This window comes from Prinia subflava, chromosome 5 (genome assembly GCF_021018805.1).
Source record: "Prinia subflava isolate CZ2003 ecotype Zambia chromosome 5, Cam_Psub_1.2, whole genome shotgun sequence".
In the NCBI taxonomy this organism is placed as follows: Eukaryota; Metazoa; Chordata; class Aves; order Passeriformes; family Cisticolidae; genus Prinia; species Prinia subflava.
The window spans coordinates 11658160-11676218 of NC_086251.1; the positions used below are offsets into that span (position 1 = coordinate 11658160).

The window sequence follows — 18059 nt, forward strand, 5'->3', positions numbered from 1 at the left end:
CCAGACCGACAGACAGGGCTGACATGTTGTGAGGGGCTGCTGTGTATCTGTCCCAACAGGTCCCTTGGCTGAGCCTGCCCTGCCCTTGCCTCAGGCTGCAGCAAGGAGAATTGAATATGAACATTTAACAGCAGGAGTGCTGCTAAAACAAAGTCTATTCGTGTTATCACGTGACCACTGCCTTAATTATGCCTTCAACATCCCATTGGTCTGACCATTAAACTTCTTCCACACAACAGTCACTGGACTTGGAACTTCAACAGGCCAAAAGAAACACAGGCAATATTAATTCCATTAATTCCAAAATGTAAATGACTTTATATTACTTTATTAAACAGCCATTTCTAAAGAGCAGTAAAAAATATAAAAAACATGCATCATTTGGTGTTCTTAAAAAACCGTTGTCCAAAATAAAGACTGTTAGAAAAATTAGACAAGTTTAGTCCCAATACCCCTTCTGCTCTCCACATAAAATGTTTGGTAGTTAAAAATACTGTTCCAGCTCTTTTAGCAAAGTTTAACCTCATGTACATTAGTAATTTTATTACAGGTGGTTGGTTTTTTTATTCACATAGCTTCTGTCAATGTGATCAGTTTTAAAAATGCCTTGTTATCAAGCTTAAGGAATTATTGTTTTCCTGTACAGTGAGTATAAATAAGAAGATCCTGGATTTTCCTGCCATTCTAATCAGCACTCCATTTACTGAAACATTAAAGATTTCAATTGATATAAAAATATAACCAGAGAATAAATGTCTGAGAAGATTCAGTATTTGAGTGAGTCTTAGTTAATAGGCAATTAAAATTATATTTATGACTGCCAAAGCTGGACACCACTTCTGTACAGCTTCTGCTCTTCCAAGACCAACAGTGCTGCACAACAAGGCACTGCTTATCCTCCTGAAAAATTAATTTCTTATTTACTACAAATAATTTAACACGTAGCTGAACTAACAAGCAGTGAGGGATGGATGGCCAGAGTACAATCAAAGCTGCTCACAAGCCACACCAGTGGTACCTGCTCCTCCAGGGGGGCATCTCCAAATGCCTGTACAAGTTGGCAGGAATCCTGTTTTACTGAGCAACGCTGGTGTGGGAGATCTGCAAAGCGAAGTCACAGGCTTGTTCCTTTTCCCTACAAAAACAGAAATAACTGGCTTTGCCCCAGGAGAGAATAATAAGGCACAACAGCAGGCGCTTTGGAAGCCTTGGTACTAGAAAGACTGAAGTTATTTCGTTGACAGGAATTACTTTTTTTTTTTTCTCTAAACAGTATCACTACACATTTATCATTTTTATTTATTCTTATCTTTTTTTAAACTGGCCTTCAATTAAAAGTAAGACAAAAGTGCTACATCTAAAAATGTTGGGATGTTATAATCAGATTTCTTGCACAAACACAGCCTTGACACACAGAATATTTGCCCTGTGTGTGCTATCACCTTCCATTCATCTGCTTCAGAAATCTGTGAGCCAAAACTTCATCTTTTAAACTTTGAAGAGAACTCTCAAGGCTCTATTTTTAGCACTTCTCAAGTATGAGACAGCACAAAAACAGTCTTGCACAACTATTTTTTCCAAATGTCTTACAGCAGCATTTTCTACATGCCTATCTCCAGTTCTTTTGTTTGGATTCCTGCAAAGAGAGGGAAACAGGACACCGAACACAAGCAGGCAGCAGGCACCCAGTGATGCCAGCCCCTCCTGCCAAGGGAATGTGGTGCTGAGCACTAAGCATTGTGCAGAGAGCAACAGAGGGACAGCAAAAGTAAAAGAAGGAAGAAAAGGTAATGCCTCATCTCAGAGCTGGACACAACCTCCAGGACTGAGTTATCCTGGGTTGAAACTATAGTAAACTGAACCAGCAGAACAACTGCTACCTTCACTTTCTGGAATGAAAGTGATGCTGCCTGACTGGTTAGCTGCTGTCAGATTGTTACAGGCTAGTATAGGAGCAACTCTGTCTGTCACAAGCTACATCTCAATACAAATTTTCAGTTGCAAAGTCTTGGGAAAGTGAGAGAAAACAGCACATCCTGTCAGACACCACCCACTGCAATGGCTGAGCTCTGAGCAGACCCATCAGCGCAGTAAACAGCGTTTCATGAGCAAAAAGGCCCAACCTGCTGAGCAAACTAAATTTTGTAAGCAACAGGCTGCTCTGTGCAAAGCAGAACGAGGGGAGGCGGGTTCCTGTTCCAGGCCACACGTCAGCTGCCACTGTCACTCCGAAGTGGCCTTCTTCCCTTTCCAGCTCCTTTGTCTCTCCTCTAGTTCAGCTTCAGTGAAGGCAGCTGGGCCCCAGTTTGTGATTAAGTGAGGATTCTTGGGGCCTGGAAGACAGAGAGCAATACTTGAGACAGGCAGTTCTGACAGGGGCATCACACACCTGCAGTGTTCAGGCTGATACTTTCTTTGTTTTAAACATAAAAGAAGCAAACAATAATGATAATAAAATCATGATAGTAGGGCCAATAGAGGTAAAGACTTCAAAGTTCCCATCAGCAGTTACCACAAAGAGTGATATTTATAGGCTGCTGTGAAACCAGTAAACTACAGGAAAAGGCAGATTTCAGTAAGTCACCAGGTTATGTAAGTACATGAGACAGAATAAATACACATTTTTGTAACTCTTCTGTTGATAACTCACCTGGCTCTATTAGTCGAATCAATCCCTCATGATGAGCTACTTTATCTTTCCAACTCTTGGTGTTATTAGCTGCCGTTTCCAACTTCTTCTTAACCTCCTGAAATAAGACAGAGCCCACTTGAAAATGAGAACAGCTTTACTCTGTTTATATAAAAAGATACAACACCTTTTAAACCAAAAACCAGAACCATGCTAATTCCCCCAGCCTTCTGTTTAGTGTGGAACCACCCTAAGTAATTTTTACAAGAATCTTTAGCTGTGTAATGACGCTGGTCTTCATTTTTCAGCCTAGACTGGTCTTCTGGGCAATTCCAAATAGAAGGCTGGAATGTTTAATTATTTCCAAAATAATTATTTTGTGGATTTTTTTTTTGTGGTTTTATAAGTCTATTGTATTCAACAATTCCTTTGGAGTAGTAAATGATGCTTCCCATACAAAAAGCCTGAGATGTCACTAAAAGAAGAGTCAAGTACTAACCAGAAGCAATCTTGTGGTGGTGTGAGATGTAACACCACCCCAGGAAGTTGTAAAGTGGCCACAACTACCCCAGCCGGGCCCTTGCTTGCAGTGAGTGCAGCGTTTGTGTTTTGTGCCAGGCAAGACAGCTCCCTGGCTTGTCCTTCAGAGGTCACCCCACAAACACCCTCCCCTGTTAAACACAAACCCAGCCAGGCTTTCTTTGCTGACCTAAACAAATGCAGGATCAACAAACACCTCTCTAGCCCTGGAAAGCATGCAGCACTTCAGCCTCTGTACTTGCTGGATTCTGGCTCCTATTTCTTCCATGAACAGTTACCCACATTCCCCAAAAACACTTGGCAGGGCAGAGAGCAGGCCTGGCGTCTCGGACACGAAGCATTGCTGCACACTTGCACACTGAGAATCTGAGCCAACTCCTCCCTATCCTTGACTTCCATTCAATGCTTAAATACATTTTTGAGGAGTAGATGCCTACAGTAACACATTGACTTTTTATCTGTTGAAGATAATACCATGCCATGACACCATCAAAACACTGCAAGAATTACTAACTAGGAGGCAAAATGCATCCATTTATGGCACATGCACATGAAGTGAGTCTGCAGTAGAAGGCAAATGTACACAGAATATTTCAGGATGTGACTGAGCTGGCCTGCATGCAAATTGCAACAAAAATAAATAAAAGAGGTTCAGAGGTGTGTCTGAAACAGATCCTCTTCTTCAAATGTATCTATTGGTCTAGAAACCCAGTAAAAACTAGAAAAAAACCCCAACCCAACTATCCTACTTCTTATTATAACTTCTGTGCCATACTAACCCTTAAAGAAACGTAATATTGAAGAACTTCAAATTCAACCTATGGATAAGGATGAGAGGTTGATGACCAGAGCACCTCACCTCATACTGCTCAAGGGCCTCCTTCCTTTCCAATTCAAGCTGCTTCAGTTGCTGCATGGCCACTTGAAGAGCCTGTTCCTTCATCATTCTCTGGTTTTCCAGCTCTTGCTTCTCTGCTTCTGTCATCTGAATGGTCTGTTGCTGCTGCAAATGCCATTTTTCCAGTTCAGCTCTTTTTGCTGTCTCCTCTTCCAGCAATCTGCAATGGGGATTGTGACATTAGCTGCACTTTAACATAAGTAGTAGCCTTGCAGGGAAGCCAAATTAATTAATTTTTTATTTCCTCTTTTTTTTTTTTTTTTTTTTTTTTTTTTTTTTTTTTTTTTTTTTTTTTTAAGGGAAAGAGAATATTGTTTAAAATAAAGCTTGGGAAGCAGGGAAAAGTTATTGTTTGCTGGTTTGCCTTCAGTGTCATGCCAGCACTGCAAGCAGTCTGACCGCTACAAAGGGCTATTCAGAAAATGTAGTCAATAATGCAAATACACAACACAGAGCCCCAGAAGAAACAGGCATGCATAAGTTATCTTCATTGTCTTAGGAGGACTGAGTATATGAAGAGAAAAACACTCTCCACAAAGCCCCTGTAAGAAGAAATTTAACCCTTTATCATTACAGCTTAAACCTGTGACAAAATGCAGCAGAAAGTCATTTTTACATTTACTGCTTTATAAAATAAAAGGCTGAAAAGCCTGTAAAGAGTGACCTCAGCTTTTCACATGCTGACATGCACAACACCTAATGGAGAAATAACTGCACCTGCTTTTCCAAAACTGCTGAGCTTGCCCTCTGCTAAAGGCCAATCAGACATATTTTAAAAATCATAAACAGCAGCTTCAGTCTTCATAGCTTAAGGAAAAATAAAATCTGTCCTGTGTTTGGACTTGAAGATAGTTCCCCATTGCAAGAGGCAACCAGTCATTAGTAGCAGGGCACAGGTACTCACTGTTGGCAGGGGGAACTGAAACACTTTTCTACCTGGTCACAGCCATACCTGGCCTGAAGTTTCCTCACAGTCTCTTCATCTTGACGTGCCTGTTTCTCATCCTCCAATGCTTCCTCTAGCTGTTTATACATTTCTTCCAGTTCGCGTACTCTTTGTAAATACTGTTCCAGTTCAGATGATTTCTGAGCAACCTGTTCTTCCATTTTTTGTCTTACCTAGCAGCATAAATTTGGGACACATGAGCTACCATTCAACACAGATTCCAAATTTTTAAAAGAATTGCCAGATTTCCCTCAGGCCATGTTTTCAGAGACAAACCTTTTCCTGCTGACTGCAGAGCAGAACTGATTAAATTGAGGCTAGATTTGCAGATGTGGAACCAATAGCATTAAAAAAAATAATACAGGCTACTTATATTGACCTACTTCCTGCAGCACAGGACTTCTACAGGTGTTCAAACCTAATTTCAGTCAGCTTGATCTTGTTGCTTAGTTTACAGATGCGCAACTGAAGGAAGAAAAAGGTTGTAGAGAGACCAGACATGAAAGTCAGACTACTTTAATGGCACTGTTTTCACTCCCCTCTTGGCAGCAGTGTATCTCACACACTTATGTCTCTGGATGAAGGCACAGGATAGATAAAGGGTTGCAAAGCAGCAAAGGAGGTTGGCATGTCCTGCCCCATTGATCTGCAGCCTGGTCCTCTCAGCTGACTCAAATCCCAGTGACCCAGAAAGGGATTGTATTCAGGAATTCATGCTCAGCCCATAAAGCATCACTCAGTGCATTAATGTTCCGAGATGTCCCAGCATATCACTTTTTCTACCTTTTTTCCCAAACTAACAGAACAACCTGACAAAGCCATTGAAGACTGAAAACCAGTTCTTTGGAGAAACCTCAGTGTGGCTGAATAGTAACAGTATTCTAAAGCAACAATATTTCTTTATTTTTTATATTTGTGTGTGTGTATAATTGTAAAAGAACACACAGCATAAAAAAGCAATACTTCTAGGAACATGTAAAATGCATTTTGATTATGCCTGATTCATTTTGCTCATTCATACAGCAAGTATCGGCCTCAGTTTCTCCATCTCTGAAAACTGCAAGGAGAACTTCAGTCTGCATTTATGCTTCAAATAGCCTATTTTTTCCCAATCTTCCAATAGTATTTAAACTTTGAACGCTGTACAAATTGTAGCTGAGCTGTTCCAGTATTTGAATTCACCAGTAAAAATATTGTATTCCTACATCTCAAATAAATGCAATACAGATTCCATTCTCCAGTCTCCTGCAAAATCTGTGGAATCCTTTCAGAGGCTGCCTGTGAGGGAAGCCCTTGCTGAACGCTTGGCTCCCTTTGTGTAATAGCAGCAAAACTCCTCGCGCACTACTCACCATTTTTTCTCTCTCCAGCTCCAAACTGAAGCGATCTTGTAATTCAACTTGAGTCTGAAGTCTTTTCTTCTCCTCCTCAGCAGCACGAGCAGCTGCTGCTTCCAGTTGCTGGAAGGAAGGGTGGGGAGTAGGGGGAAGAAAAGAAGGAAAAAAACCAATCTGTCAAAATGAAATCACTTTGAGGGAATGGAACCTTATTTAACAATTTTTGATTGTAACAAAAATGGAAGAAGGCTTCAAAAGCATCAAGGCACCAGTTTGGGTTTTTTAATGTCTGATACTATTCACAGCCTTTAAATATAGTTTTCTATCTTGATTGTTTGCAAGACAATTTTCAATTTACCAATGAAAAGGCAATTACCTGACTATTCCAAGTTTCCTCTGAGTCCTGCTTTGCCCAAGTGATAGAAATCACTGTATTTCCTCCTCTACCTCAATAGAATACAAAACTATTATGAAAAAACACATTTCAGGCAGGACTGCACAGGATTTCCAATAGGGAAAACATGCCAGCAGGCAGAGTTCATAGAGAAACAGAAATGAGAAGCACTGAATTGCCATAGGAAAGCAGAAGTGCCACGAACTTTGACTAGAATAAGTGATTGTGCTATTGTGAATCATCCCTCTAACATCCCCTGAACTACCAAGTAAGGTAAATAAAATCCTAGTCCATAATCATCACCTGAAATTAGAAGGAACATTAGCTAAGGCCAGGGAAACAGCCGCTGGTTCCTTTCCATCTTCTTGCATCTTATTTTACTTTTGTTGCGTCTTGATTTTGCAAATAAAGACAGTGGTAAGAGCTTTTCCTTTTGTCAGGATTTCAATCCCACAAGGTTAGAAATCTTCAAGCACCAGCCTAAACTTTATCAGTACTGAAAACAAAATCATTCTTTCACAAAATTTTCCTAAGAAACTTATCTGATGCTTCTTTTTTAATATGCTGGGCTGTGGAATTGTTTGCACAGACCTTTAGCAAGAGCAGCACAACATAAAGATGACATGGAGCTGTTGGACCAAGCCTAGAGCAGATGACACTGGGACAGGTTGTCCAGACAAGCTGTGGATGCCTCATCCCTGAAAGTGTTCAAGGCCAGGTTGGATGGTCCTTTGAGCAACCTGGTGTAGTGGAAGGTGTCTCTGCCCACAGCAGGAGGACTGGGACTGGATGATCTTTAGGGTCCCCTCCAAACCAAACGTTCCTGTGATTCTGTCATGCTCCTGAAGGGACCACATTTAAATCATACTCCCTCACCAACCTAGATGAACTAATGAGATGCCTCAATGATTACACTGCCAAGCTAAAACTTTCACTCTTTTACGTGCTTGTGGTATCCCTCTCGTCTGAAATAGATGGGAAGAAGTGAAAGAGAAGGCTTCGTTTTCTGGGTCTATGTTGCAGAACATAGCACAGAACTGCCCTCCTTTGCAAGGCTTAAATGATGACAGTATTTCAGAGACAGCATTCTTCCTCTGCCAGGACACTCAAAAGCATGTAATTGTAGTCAAATCCAAGATGCCTATTTAAGTGAAATCTCCTCTAGATTTCCTTCCCCCCTTTGAAATTAAACAAACATTGCCAATATTGAGCTGATAGGGTGAATGTGCAGAGTCACAGGCAAGGGCAGATGCCAGGCCATTGCCAGAGAGCTCAACAAGAAAATTATCTTTGTCCACTCAGTATCAGCAACTTCCTGCTGAATCCAACAAAGCTGTTCCTAGCAGGTAAGGTCACTGGGAGCTGTGCATTTCAGGGAAAAGCCACAACTGTTGGAGGGGGGAGTCAACAGGAACACACCCTTCCAGCAGGCACAGAGTCTCCAAAACCCATGCAAGACCCCAAATTGAAACAGAAAGGGTGCACACATCTTGTGCATGCTCTCACACAAGGAAAAACTTACCTTCCTGTCTATGTGCACGTGTCAAAATTCCATTAAAAATATGAAAAAAGTCTGTTTTAGACAAAAGCATTTATTCTTTTGAAATACTCCACTGCAGGAGCTACCAGAATACAAACCAGTCCCAAAGTGCACTTTGGCAGATGCTGCATAAATGGTGGCTCACTGCCATCAGAAGCATATCAACCTCTAAGCTTCCCAGAACAATCCAGTTTCCTGAAGCATTTACAAAGCCTTTTCTTGAAGAACATTTTTCTAACTAATTAAACACTTTCAGTTCCTCCAACAATGTACCTCCTCTGTAGTTCCACCAAGGCAAAGCGCAACAGTTCAGGTCATTTTGCTTTACTGAGAGACTTTACCTTGAGAAATCATTTTAATCCAGTCCACTTCAAGAGATGCTTCTGGCCACAACTCTCTTTGGTTTATCCATTATGATTTTTATGAAACTGTAGCCTGTCAACATCCTACTGCTCCTTTGGGGTTGCTCTCATGTTATCCTCCCCCCTAAATACTTTTCCACAAAGTAAACAATGCAGAAATCCAACCTTATGATTTCTGTTAACAGATACATTACTTGCCAGTAGAAGGTAACATAGGCTAGCCTTTATTGTCTGTTTTGCATTCATGAATCTTAAACACATGGTAGACTACAGGTGCCAAAATCAAACTAAAAATGGTTTTCCACTGTCAGACTCCGTTTAAGGCATACAGAATAATACCTACATCAGGACTGACAGTGTAAGATTAATTTTAAAAAAGACAAATTTCTCCTGGCCACAAATTGTGACAATGACAAGACTTTTAAAAATGTGGGGCTTTTTTATTATTTTATTTGCTTTCTAGATTCAAAACATTTAATATTTTCACCATATTTATAGCTGCAAAGATCACTGAAGTTTCTTCTAAGGGCTAAAATTGGTGGGGTTTATTTACAAAAAAATCAAGCAATGATGCAGACTTGTCCTAAATGGGAATGCAAAAAACTCACATTAATTTAAAGAAGTAGTGGAGACATGTAGAGTAAACAAAGGAAGATCTGGATTGCTCTAGCAGCAGCCAAAATGAAAGGCAGCAAGTGAGGAGGGTTTCAATTTGAATACTGAGTTCTAAGCAGTTTTCAAGGCACACTCCACACTAAAGCTCTCATAGCAAGAAAAGCCACATCTTTTGCTTTTAAAGACAGAAATTATAGAAATTACATCTGTGGGAAGAGAACGGTTCCCATAAAGATACAAATAACATAACAAAACTTGGGTAAACAACAGAAGAAAATCTTCATGGAAAGCCCCAGGTTTGACAGATGTGTCTGACAGGATAGGAAAACCAAAAACCCAAAAGCAACACAAAATATTGGTCTCTCCTGTGCCCAGACACCATCCATAGAGCCGGCAGGTTCTTCTCCACCAGCCTGACAATCCCCTGCCCAGTACAGGGGCCTGAAACAAGTGCAGCTCCTCTGGAGGAGTCTGCTTAATGTGCCTGAACAGGACAGAGATGCCCAGCTCCACTCCAAGGAGCCCAGTTCAACCACAGGGATTGAGCTTTAGGCTGGAAGCTTGGCAGCTCCCAATCCTACCTTCCGCACGGTCTCCAGTTCCTTCTGCTTGTTCTCGTTGGCTGCCTGCAGCTCCTTCATCTGCCTCTCCAGCTCCTCCTGTTCAGCCAGCAGCTTCTGGCGCAGCTCCTTCCGTTTCTGGCGTGCTTCCTTGTGGGGAGGAGGGCTCCCTGCCCGCAGCAGGTTCACAGTGCTCTGGATGGCTGGAGAGGAGAGAAGAGAATACCATGAAGGAGAATGGTGAAATTTCTGGGTAGGCTTTAGGAAGCGACTGGCAGTGCTGTGCTGGCTGTTGGCTTGGAGATTTTTAGGTATATTTTTAAATCAGAAAGCACTGTTGTCAGTTGTCCTACTTCTCATCAGGCTGCCTGTCAACACAAACCAGAAGTGAAAGACACCTCTCAGCACTGGCTGTGTACCACAAGGATAAGGTCTGGCAATTCCACTGCATTAGGTCAATTCCGATATTGATTTTTAACACGCTGTGGACATATGAGTAACTTATATGCCCAGCTGCAAGAAAAAAAACCAACACTTCAAGATTTCTTACTACCTAGACTCAGTGACTAACCAAGGGGTAAGATGTTATCTATCCTCCCTAGAGCCAATCTTAAACCCTGTATTCCTACAGATACTCTGAGGGAAAACTTTCTCCTAGTAAGACCGTAGCTTTCATTCATTTACATGCAGTGAGAAAATATTTAAGACAGCAAAGCTGAGGAGTGGCAGATGATTTTGGTATTTTATTCACATACCACCACAAAAATGTATCTCCTTTGGAAGCATTCATCATACACCTGACTTTGGTGCAATGAAACACATGCTGCAGGTAAAGAGGAAAGTGATAATGAAAGCCCACAGCTCCACATATTTAACTGCTGCAGATTCTTCAATGGCATTGGTAACAACAGCTTTGCAAGGGCTTCTACCTCACTCTGCATATGGATGTACCCATCACATATCTGGGAAGGTCTCAGAAGGAGTACCTTTACTATGGGAATAGAAAAGCAAGCCCTAATTCCCAGCTTTATCCTCAGCTTACCAAACCATACTACTTCAAGCAAAACTGTAAAACCAAAGCCAGTATTTTATAGCGCCAAAATGAACAAGCTTTCCCTTTCTCCCCAAAAGCAATAATTTACAATGTTGCTTCCCTTCCCCATTCCTAAAGTACAGTCAATATAAAAAACAACAATAATAACCATTTCAGTTTGGTTATGGCTGCTTGAATTGAGGCACCTACGTGACAAAAACCGATTCCCCCTACATGCATCCTTAGTTGTCTCGAAGTCTCAAACCCCTTAAAGATCCATGTGCCCAAAACAGAGATATCAAAAAATCTAAAGACCAAGAATTTCAAATTTGAGTAAAGCACTGATGTAAGAATTCCACTAACCTTATACTTTCGTGTAACTAACATTTTTAAAACCTCACCTTGAATCCATTCCTGCTTCTTCTTTTTATCAGAGGCACTGATCTCAAAGGTTTTATCAAGACATTTTATGAGAAACAGGCATTTCTTTCCATCTTTGTCAGGCAAGGCCTAAAATGGATAACAATAAAGATTAGCTTTGCTAACATCAAAATCCAAGTTATAAAGTCAAGCAGCATCTATGCAGTTAGGTGTCACAGAGATACAAATACCAGCACGAAGTGCCTTTATTAAAAGGGTATCCATGAACTGGTATCATACGAAGTAAAAAAAGCTCTTTTAAAAGATACCAGGAGTCAATCCCACACACAAAAAAGGATTAATTCTGATCTTTAGAGACATACATAGTTTTTGGAGTTGTTTTACCTCTACACAACAGTTGCCATCCAATATGATGTCTCCCTTCTTGTCCTTTAAATCTTCACTTACATAGTAGGAAATAATATTGGGTTTTAGCACAAACCATCGTTCCATCCAATTTTTCCGTTTGTGACCTTTTTTCAGCATATAGCCCTGTTAAAATCAACAGATCAGCTGAATGCCTGGCCTCTGCTGAACCATCTGGTCTTTTGGTTATGTAAAGGTGTAAAGACCCAATAGAGCACACAGAAAAGTTACCTCATAGCCCCAAATACTTTCAAAGTTAGCCAGTATTTCAGCTGTACCTTCCATTTCCATAATTGTATTCCCCAAATACTTACATAAACTTTTGTCTGACATTTAACTTCAAAAAAAAAGTCAAATCACAGATGAAACTCAAACACCAACATCAATATAAACTATGAACAAGCCATGCAGAAAGTATACTCAGAATATTTCAGATTAAGAGGATGAAGAAATTGGAAAGGAGACCAAGGAACATTTTTCTGTAATAGCTTTTATTTATCATGGTTTTTGATACAAGCAAATGTGCTTGTATTAAAAAAAAAAAAGAAAGATATAAAGAAATGTGCTGTGGCATATTTAAGCCAAAGATATCTTTCTCTACAGGTCTGAAGGGAAAGAAAACATTAAGAACAGTTGAAGAAACTTTTTTGTTTAAAAAACAAACCAAACCAAATAAAAACCCAAGTCACTCCCTACACATACAGCTTATCTGTGCTCAGCTTTTCTAGCCACTTAAACATGTCCAGAGCCAAGGCCGTGCCTATTCCCAGGTGCCACCCCACCCCTTGCTCCAGACCAGGAATGCACAGAGAAACAGCTTTTTTTGCCGCCGTCATACTCAGGTCCGAGCTGTGGGCAGTTGCAAGGCCATGTGAAGGACTCCTACAGTTTCAGTCCTCATGCTTTGCACAGTCTAAGTCAGAGCCAGGATTTTTTTCCCCTTCCTGACTTACCAAATTTGCTTTCAAAGCCAAGTCAGACTAATATGTTCCCCTCAAATGTCTGCAAAATCTTTACCTATTATTTCAGTATCAGCTGCTTCTCACCTTCCAAGAAGCCATTGAGGGCTCTCGAAAAGCATGACCTTTTCACATCAACCATCACACAAAGGACACATTTTTCAGAACACTAAATATCACAAATTTAACTATCACTGCTATCCTCCATAAGCCTTAGAGATCCAGGATGCGGTCAATAAAAAGAGTAGCATGATACTTGGTTATGAGACCATGTGTCATTAATTAACACCTTGAAGCAATTCTATGATTACTGCAATAAACAGGACGATTCTGTCAATCCACAAGGTATCAGAATACCAAAATCACATAGAGAACTCTGCTCTCCACTGGGCCAATAACTGTCCAAACTGCTTAGGAGGCACAGGGCCAAATCTTGACACAAACTATTTTTAAGTGTCAAGGAATCATTCAAAGGCACTCAGCCATCCTTGAGAAATAAGGCCAGGCACCCAGAGAGGAGAGAATGGAGACCAAAAACAACAAAACAAAATGGTGTGGGGGAAGACACACAATGCAGAATCAAAATTGAAAAGAAATCTGACTTCCTCACGAGTTTCAAGTAGGACTGAACTGACACTGATTGATTTATTTTCATGGTATCAAACAGCAGAATGACTTCATTTAGCCCTCAACTGACTCTATGTGTGTGTGCCCCTAGCCCTCACCTCCAACAGGCAACCAGCAGTTAACAAAAATAGACTTCTGCATTGTTCTGTGGGTATTCCAAAACAATTTCCTGTGCCAAGACTTTCTGATGGTTTCTTCAGAACAGCTTAGGAAAGCCTGCCAAGAAAGCCTTTGTTTCTCTCCTGACCAAGAAATCAAAGATGAAAAAAAAATTCTCTTGTCAGGTAAAAGTTAATTTAAAGAGCTCTCTAGGTAAATGCTGCTGTGACCCCTCAGGTCCCTGTGGTACTTCCAATTCCCATGAAAGAAATGCAGTTTTTAAAGGCATTCCTAAACTGATAATTGAGTCACTGGAAATCTGAAGAAAGAAGTTGCTAAGAATACAAAAGCCAGCATGACTTCTGGAGTCTGAATGCGGGTAAATAAGTTGTCAGTCATGTAGCCTGCTAAGCAGAACAAGAAGGGAGAGCCCTCTGGAGCTCTTCCACACCTTTTTGCCCTGTTGAAGTGGAGAACTTGAGAAGCCAACCTTTCAGCTGGAGCAATACCCTGGTCCAGACCCCCTTGTTTGAATACAGAGGCGGTGCCCAGCACAGCTGCATTTCCTACAGCGTAACTCAAACTACAGAAAACCATTTCCAAAGACTGAAGAGCTGTCACTAGAACATGAGCATGATGCAGCTATTCTGAGAGCATGATGCAGCTATTCTGTGAACTAACAAGCAGCTGGTACTAGTGTAAAAAAGGCCATAATTCAAGTCAGAGCCCACTTCTTTTACTTTCTAAAAGCAAGCTTTCCCAAGAAGTAATTCATTCATAATACTGCTACAACAATCTGAACAGCAGCACATTTCTTTTATAATGTAATTTGATTTGAGCTTTTATAAGCTCAAATTAAAGAACTCTTATAGATAATTTACCTAATTTCTTCCTGCTCATCTTTTCATAGGGTAAAGAAATCTGAGCACAAATTGAACATTTTCTAATTAAAGCAGTCAAACATTCTACTTTAAAACATTAATTCTCTGGTGTTCTTACCTGCTTGAGTACATCTAGTATGAGCTCATTAAAGACTTCATTGATTGCCATGGACACTGTCTGCCTGTCCATTCCTTTACTGAACTGCCCACTTCCGATGAGGTCAATCAGCTCCCAAGCAGAAAGACCCTCTCGACTGGTGTTGAGAGCAATCTTGTAATGGTTAAACTGCTCTTGCTGCCAGCCTGCTCCCATTGCTTCAGTGATTTTTTTAAGTAAATATTCAATCTGTGCAGAAACACAAACAGAAAGCCATCATTTGCAGCAGGCATAGAAATCAAATGTTTCAGAGTTGTAAATGAAGCTTCTCCAGAGATTCCCATTACAGCGAGTTTCCTACACTCAAATGTAGGCTCCTAAATGTAGGTGGTTTAATTAACAAAGGTTTTAAATCTTCTGTCTCAGCTGAACTCTTAACTGCCAATCCCGTCCCTCAGCTACTCTCTTCACAGTAAAATGAAGAACTGAACATGACAGCCTCATTTAATATTTTAGATTCCTACAGAACACATGGTACCTTCCCTGTAAAGGCTTACAAACTGTGATGACTGAAGCATGAGGAAACAAGAAGTTTCAGAGAGTATTCTTGTAAGCAAAAAGCAAACAAATTACAAAAACATAAGAAAAGAAGGACATTTGGACTAGAAGTGAAATGAGAAATGACCCAGGTATCATCTATACCTGACCCCTCCTCTGTAGCTCTCAAGCACTCCATCCCTGGACACAATCCTGACAGTTGTATCAAAAGAAATAAAAGAACAAATCTTTCACATCTGCTTTTGTTTCCCAAATAAATTCTCTTTGTCCTTTAATCTTTCATTGCTCTGTAAAGCATTACCATGCAAAGGATAACAACACCGGTAACACTAATCAAAACAAACACAAGAATGAAAAAGAAGCAGAAAAGGCTGTGGTTCTTTAGTTTGTTTTTTATGTTGGTTTTAAATTCATCACTGTTCATTTGCAGAATTTCATTTAATTCATTTGCAGAAATCCAAGCCATCTACAGCTTTGAGCACATACAAAATGCTTTTAATGACTCTAAACAAAATAATTGGTGAGGGCCTTCCTGCCACAGCTCAGAGCCACCTTTTAGCTGGTCTAATAGGATTTTGAGTGCACACGAGTCTCTACACAAGAGATTTGGGAGTACAAAGAGATAAAGAAGTCTTTTTGTCCCCCCCCCACATTTCACAACAAGGACTCCCAGGCCTGAAGGTTTTCATGCAGCACACATGCTAACACTGTGGCTGCTGCTTCTCTCCCCTGCAACAGGCACAGCCAAATCCCTTCCTTTCCCTCATGTCTAGGGACAGGAAACATATGTGTGTAGTAGAACAGTAAGCTCCCAAATTCACCCTGCAGATGGATGGGCTTTTCCCACTATTTCAGCTCCCTGACTCTCTTGGTGTCACAGCTCCTTGTCCAGGAGCACGTAGGTAACGCTACAGCAAAATGAAGGAGCTGCAAAGCTGCTGCAGGGTCAGGAGGAAAGTTCCTGCTCCACTGAATGAAGAGGAAGCGCACACACCTCCAAGTTGTGACTGTCACATCCTCCTCAAGTTTCTCCTAGGAGAAGACAGCCCAGCCAGGCACAGAATATGCCTCCAGAAATTGCAGAGAGCACTGTTTTTCATTTCAGCTTCACCACGTAAGACACTTCAGTATTTTTTTAGCACCTCATCCAGTTCTTATTAGCAAAGACATGGTCTAACAGAGGCCTCTGCAGAAGTGGCATTCAAATTCACAGTCTTTAAAATAAGCTTTGCTGATTTTCACTCTCCAAAATCCTTAAGTTAAAAAAATAATTCAAGGCTTTCAAGCATTGACTACCATAAATCCTCAGTATTCAGTTAAGGGCAGGAAGCAGCTTACTTCCTACTCCAGACAAGTTTTATAGAAAAAAAACCCAACTCAAAAAAAAGCCTTCACACAGTGCAAGAACAGAAGCATTGAAAAGCTGTTTCAAAGCAAATCTCCTAAAACCTTGATTTTTTAAATCATGTTCAAAACACATTCTGCCACTCTGCTCATTCCCTTTAAGTCCTTGATCCTGGACTTTAGCTGGAAGCTAAAATCACTCACACTTAATTAGGTAGATAATATAACTGCCAAAATTCTACACAGTAATAATAATAAAAAAATATGAAGTCTAACTTTAAAATACATTACTACAGAATTTCACAACCTCTTACACTGCTTGAGGCACAGCAGCTCTCAAATTCCTCTGGTTAATTATCTAAAAGTACCAAGTCTCCCTTGCAGACAACGGAACACACACACACGAAAAGAGCATACCTGAATAATTTTTTTCTCATTTTTGCTCAAGCCATATAAATAAAATGTGGATCAAACTATTGGTCTGGAAATGATGCAATGCAAAACTCTTAGCTAGTACACTTTATCATATAATACACTAAAAATAAATCAACACATTGTTCTCTTTAGTGTTATTTGTATACATTTTATCTTATTTGGATTCATAGTATAGATTTAACCACTTAAAACTGTTAACTGCCATCTACAAGTCACTTACATGACCATAGATATCTCATAATCCTACTAAAATACTCATTATTTTAAACTACATTAACTCTTCTGAAGTGAAAAATGACCTGTGCATGCTACAATTCAATTTCTAAAACTAAAAAAAATTAAAGGTTTATCTTGAATTCAGTCACGTACATGGCTAACCAAAGTTCCTAGAAAAAGTTTATCTGATACATCTGTTCAACAGCAACAGTGACTTTTGCACAGTATGAATATGGAAGTATGAGGTAAATACAAAGAAATAAGTTGCACCAGTGTGAAAGCAAATAGCGACCACTCACTGTGGTGCTCACATGGTGCTCAAATGAGGAACCTCTGAGAGCAAATGACATTTACCCTCCTCCACAGAGACATGGCAACCCAGCAAATAAGTGACCAATTAAGGCTCCTGTCTCAAATATAACCTATTCCTATGGTTAAAAGGCAATGTTGAAATGTTGAAAAGCAAAAGTGACGTTTACCACTATTCTGACAGGACTTTGCTTTCAGGTCAAAAGTATGCAAAATACAGGTGCAAAAACACCAGGGAGTTGTTAACACTGCATATACCAGTAGGGACCCAGGGGCTCCACACTACCAAAATGAGCTTCCTTCTCAAATCAACAAACTTTCCAGCCAGAATTTTGCTAAGAGAAATCAGAAACAATAACAAAGAACAGAACTCTACCATGAGTCTGTTTGGGAGCTTCTTTCAGAGGGCACTTTCTTTTCCCCATGTTTCAGTGTCTATTTGTTTTCCTTTTCCAGGTATTCCTGCTTCCATGGGGAATGAAGCATCACAGATTTTTCACACATTTTTCTGATATACGAGTGAGTCTCTTAGAATGAGAAAAATAATGCCAAGGAGGCTTTCATGCCCAGCAGAGCACAGCAGACAAAGCTATTCTGGGCCACACTATTCAAATAAGGTTTGTGATATTAACTGAGCAGATGTCAAAAGTCTACCCACATAGTACAAAATTCTGTGGGAGTATATGTCACTGGGCCACAGCCATGAAAGTGGTCATATCCCATCTCACAGTCAGCATCAACTCCTTTTCTTCATCCCATCAGAACATCACTTACTTTTAAGTCAAATATTTGTTTCTTCTTTTCCACCAGCAAAACCATGTTCATTATCCAGTGTAAGTCACTACCTTGTTTCTTTTTTTTCCAAATTAAATCAGTGTTAAGTGAAGTATAGTA

At 40.3% G+C, this 18059-nt stretch overlaps 1 protein-coding gene across 2 annotated transcripts in view; it reads right to left on the minus strand.

Annotated features, from left to right (window-relative positions):
• Nucleotides 1-312: 312 nt before the first annotated feature.
• The window catches only part of SWAP70 (switching B cell complex subunit SWAP70), a 35199-nt gene continuing 17452 nt past the window's right edge, over nucleotides 313-18059 (minus strand). Inside the window, exons 4-12 of one of the 2 annotated variants that reach the window (XM_063398010.1) lie at nucleotides 14325-14552; nucleotides 11620-11766; nucleotides 11256-11364; nucleotides 9843-10024; nucleotides 6366-6473; nucleotides 5020-5186; nucleotides 4029-4227; nucleotides 2651-2747; nucleotides 313-2333 (exon numbers count right to left, since the gene is read on the minus strand). In XM_063398010.1, the coding sequence (XP_063254080.1) occupies nucleotides 2224-2333; nucleotides 2651-2747; nucleotides 4029-4227; nucleotides 5020-5186; nucleotides 6366-6473; nucleotides 9843-10024; nucleotides 11256-11364; nucleotides 11620-11766; nucleotides 14325-14552 (1347 nt within the window). In that variant the 3' untranslated portion in view covers nucleotides 313-2223. The remainder of the gene's footprint in view (nucleotides 2334-2650; nucleotides 2748-4028; nucleotides 4228-5019; nucleotides 5187-6365; nucleotides 6474-9842; nucleotides 10025-11255; nucleotides 11365-11619; nucleotides 11767-14324; nucleotides 14553-18059) is intronic. The other variant, XM_063398011.1, reaches the window with a different exon arrangement.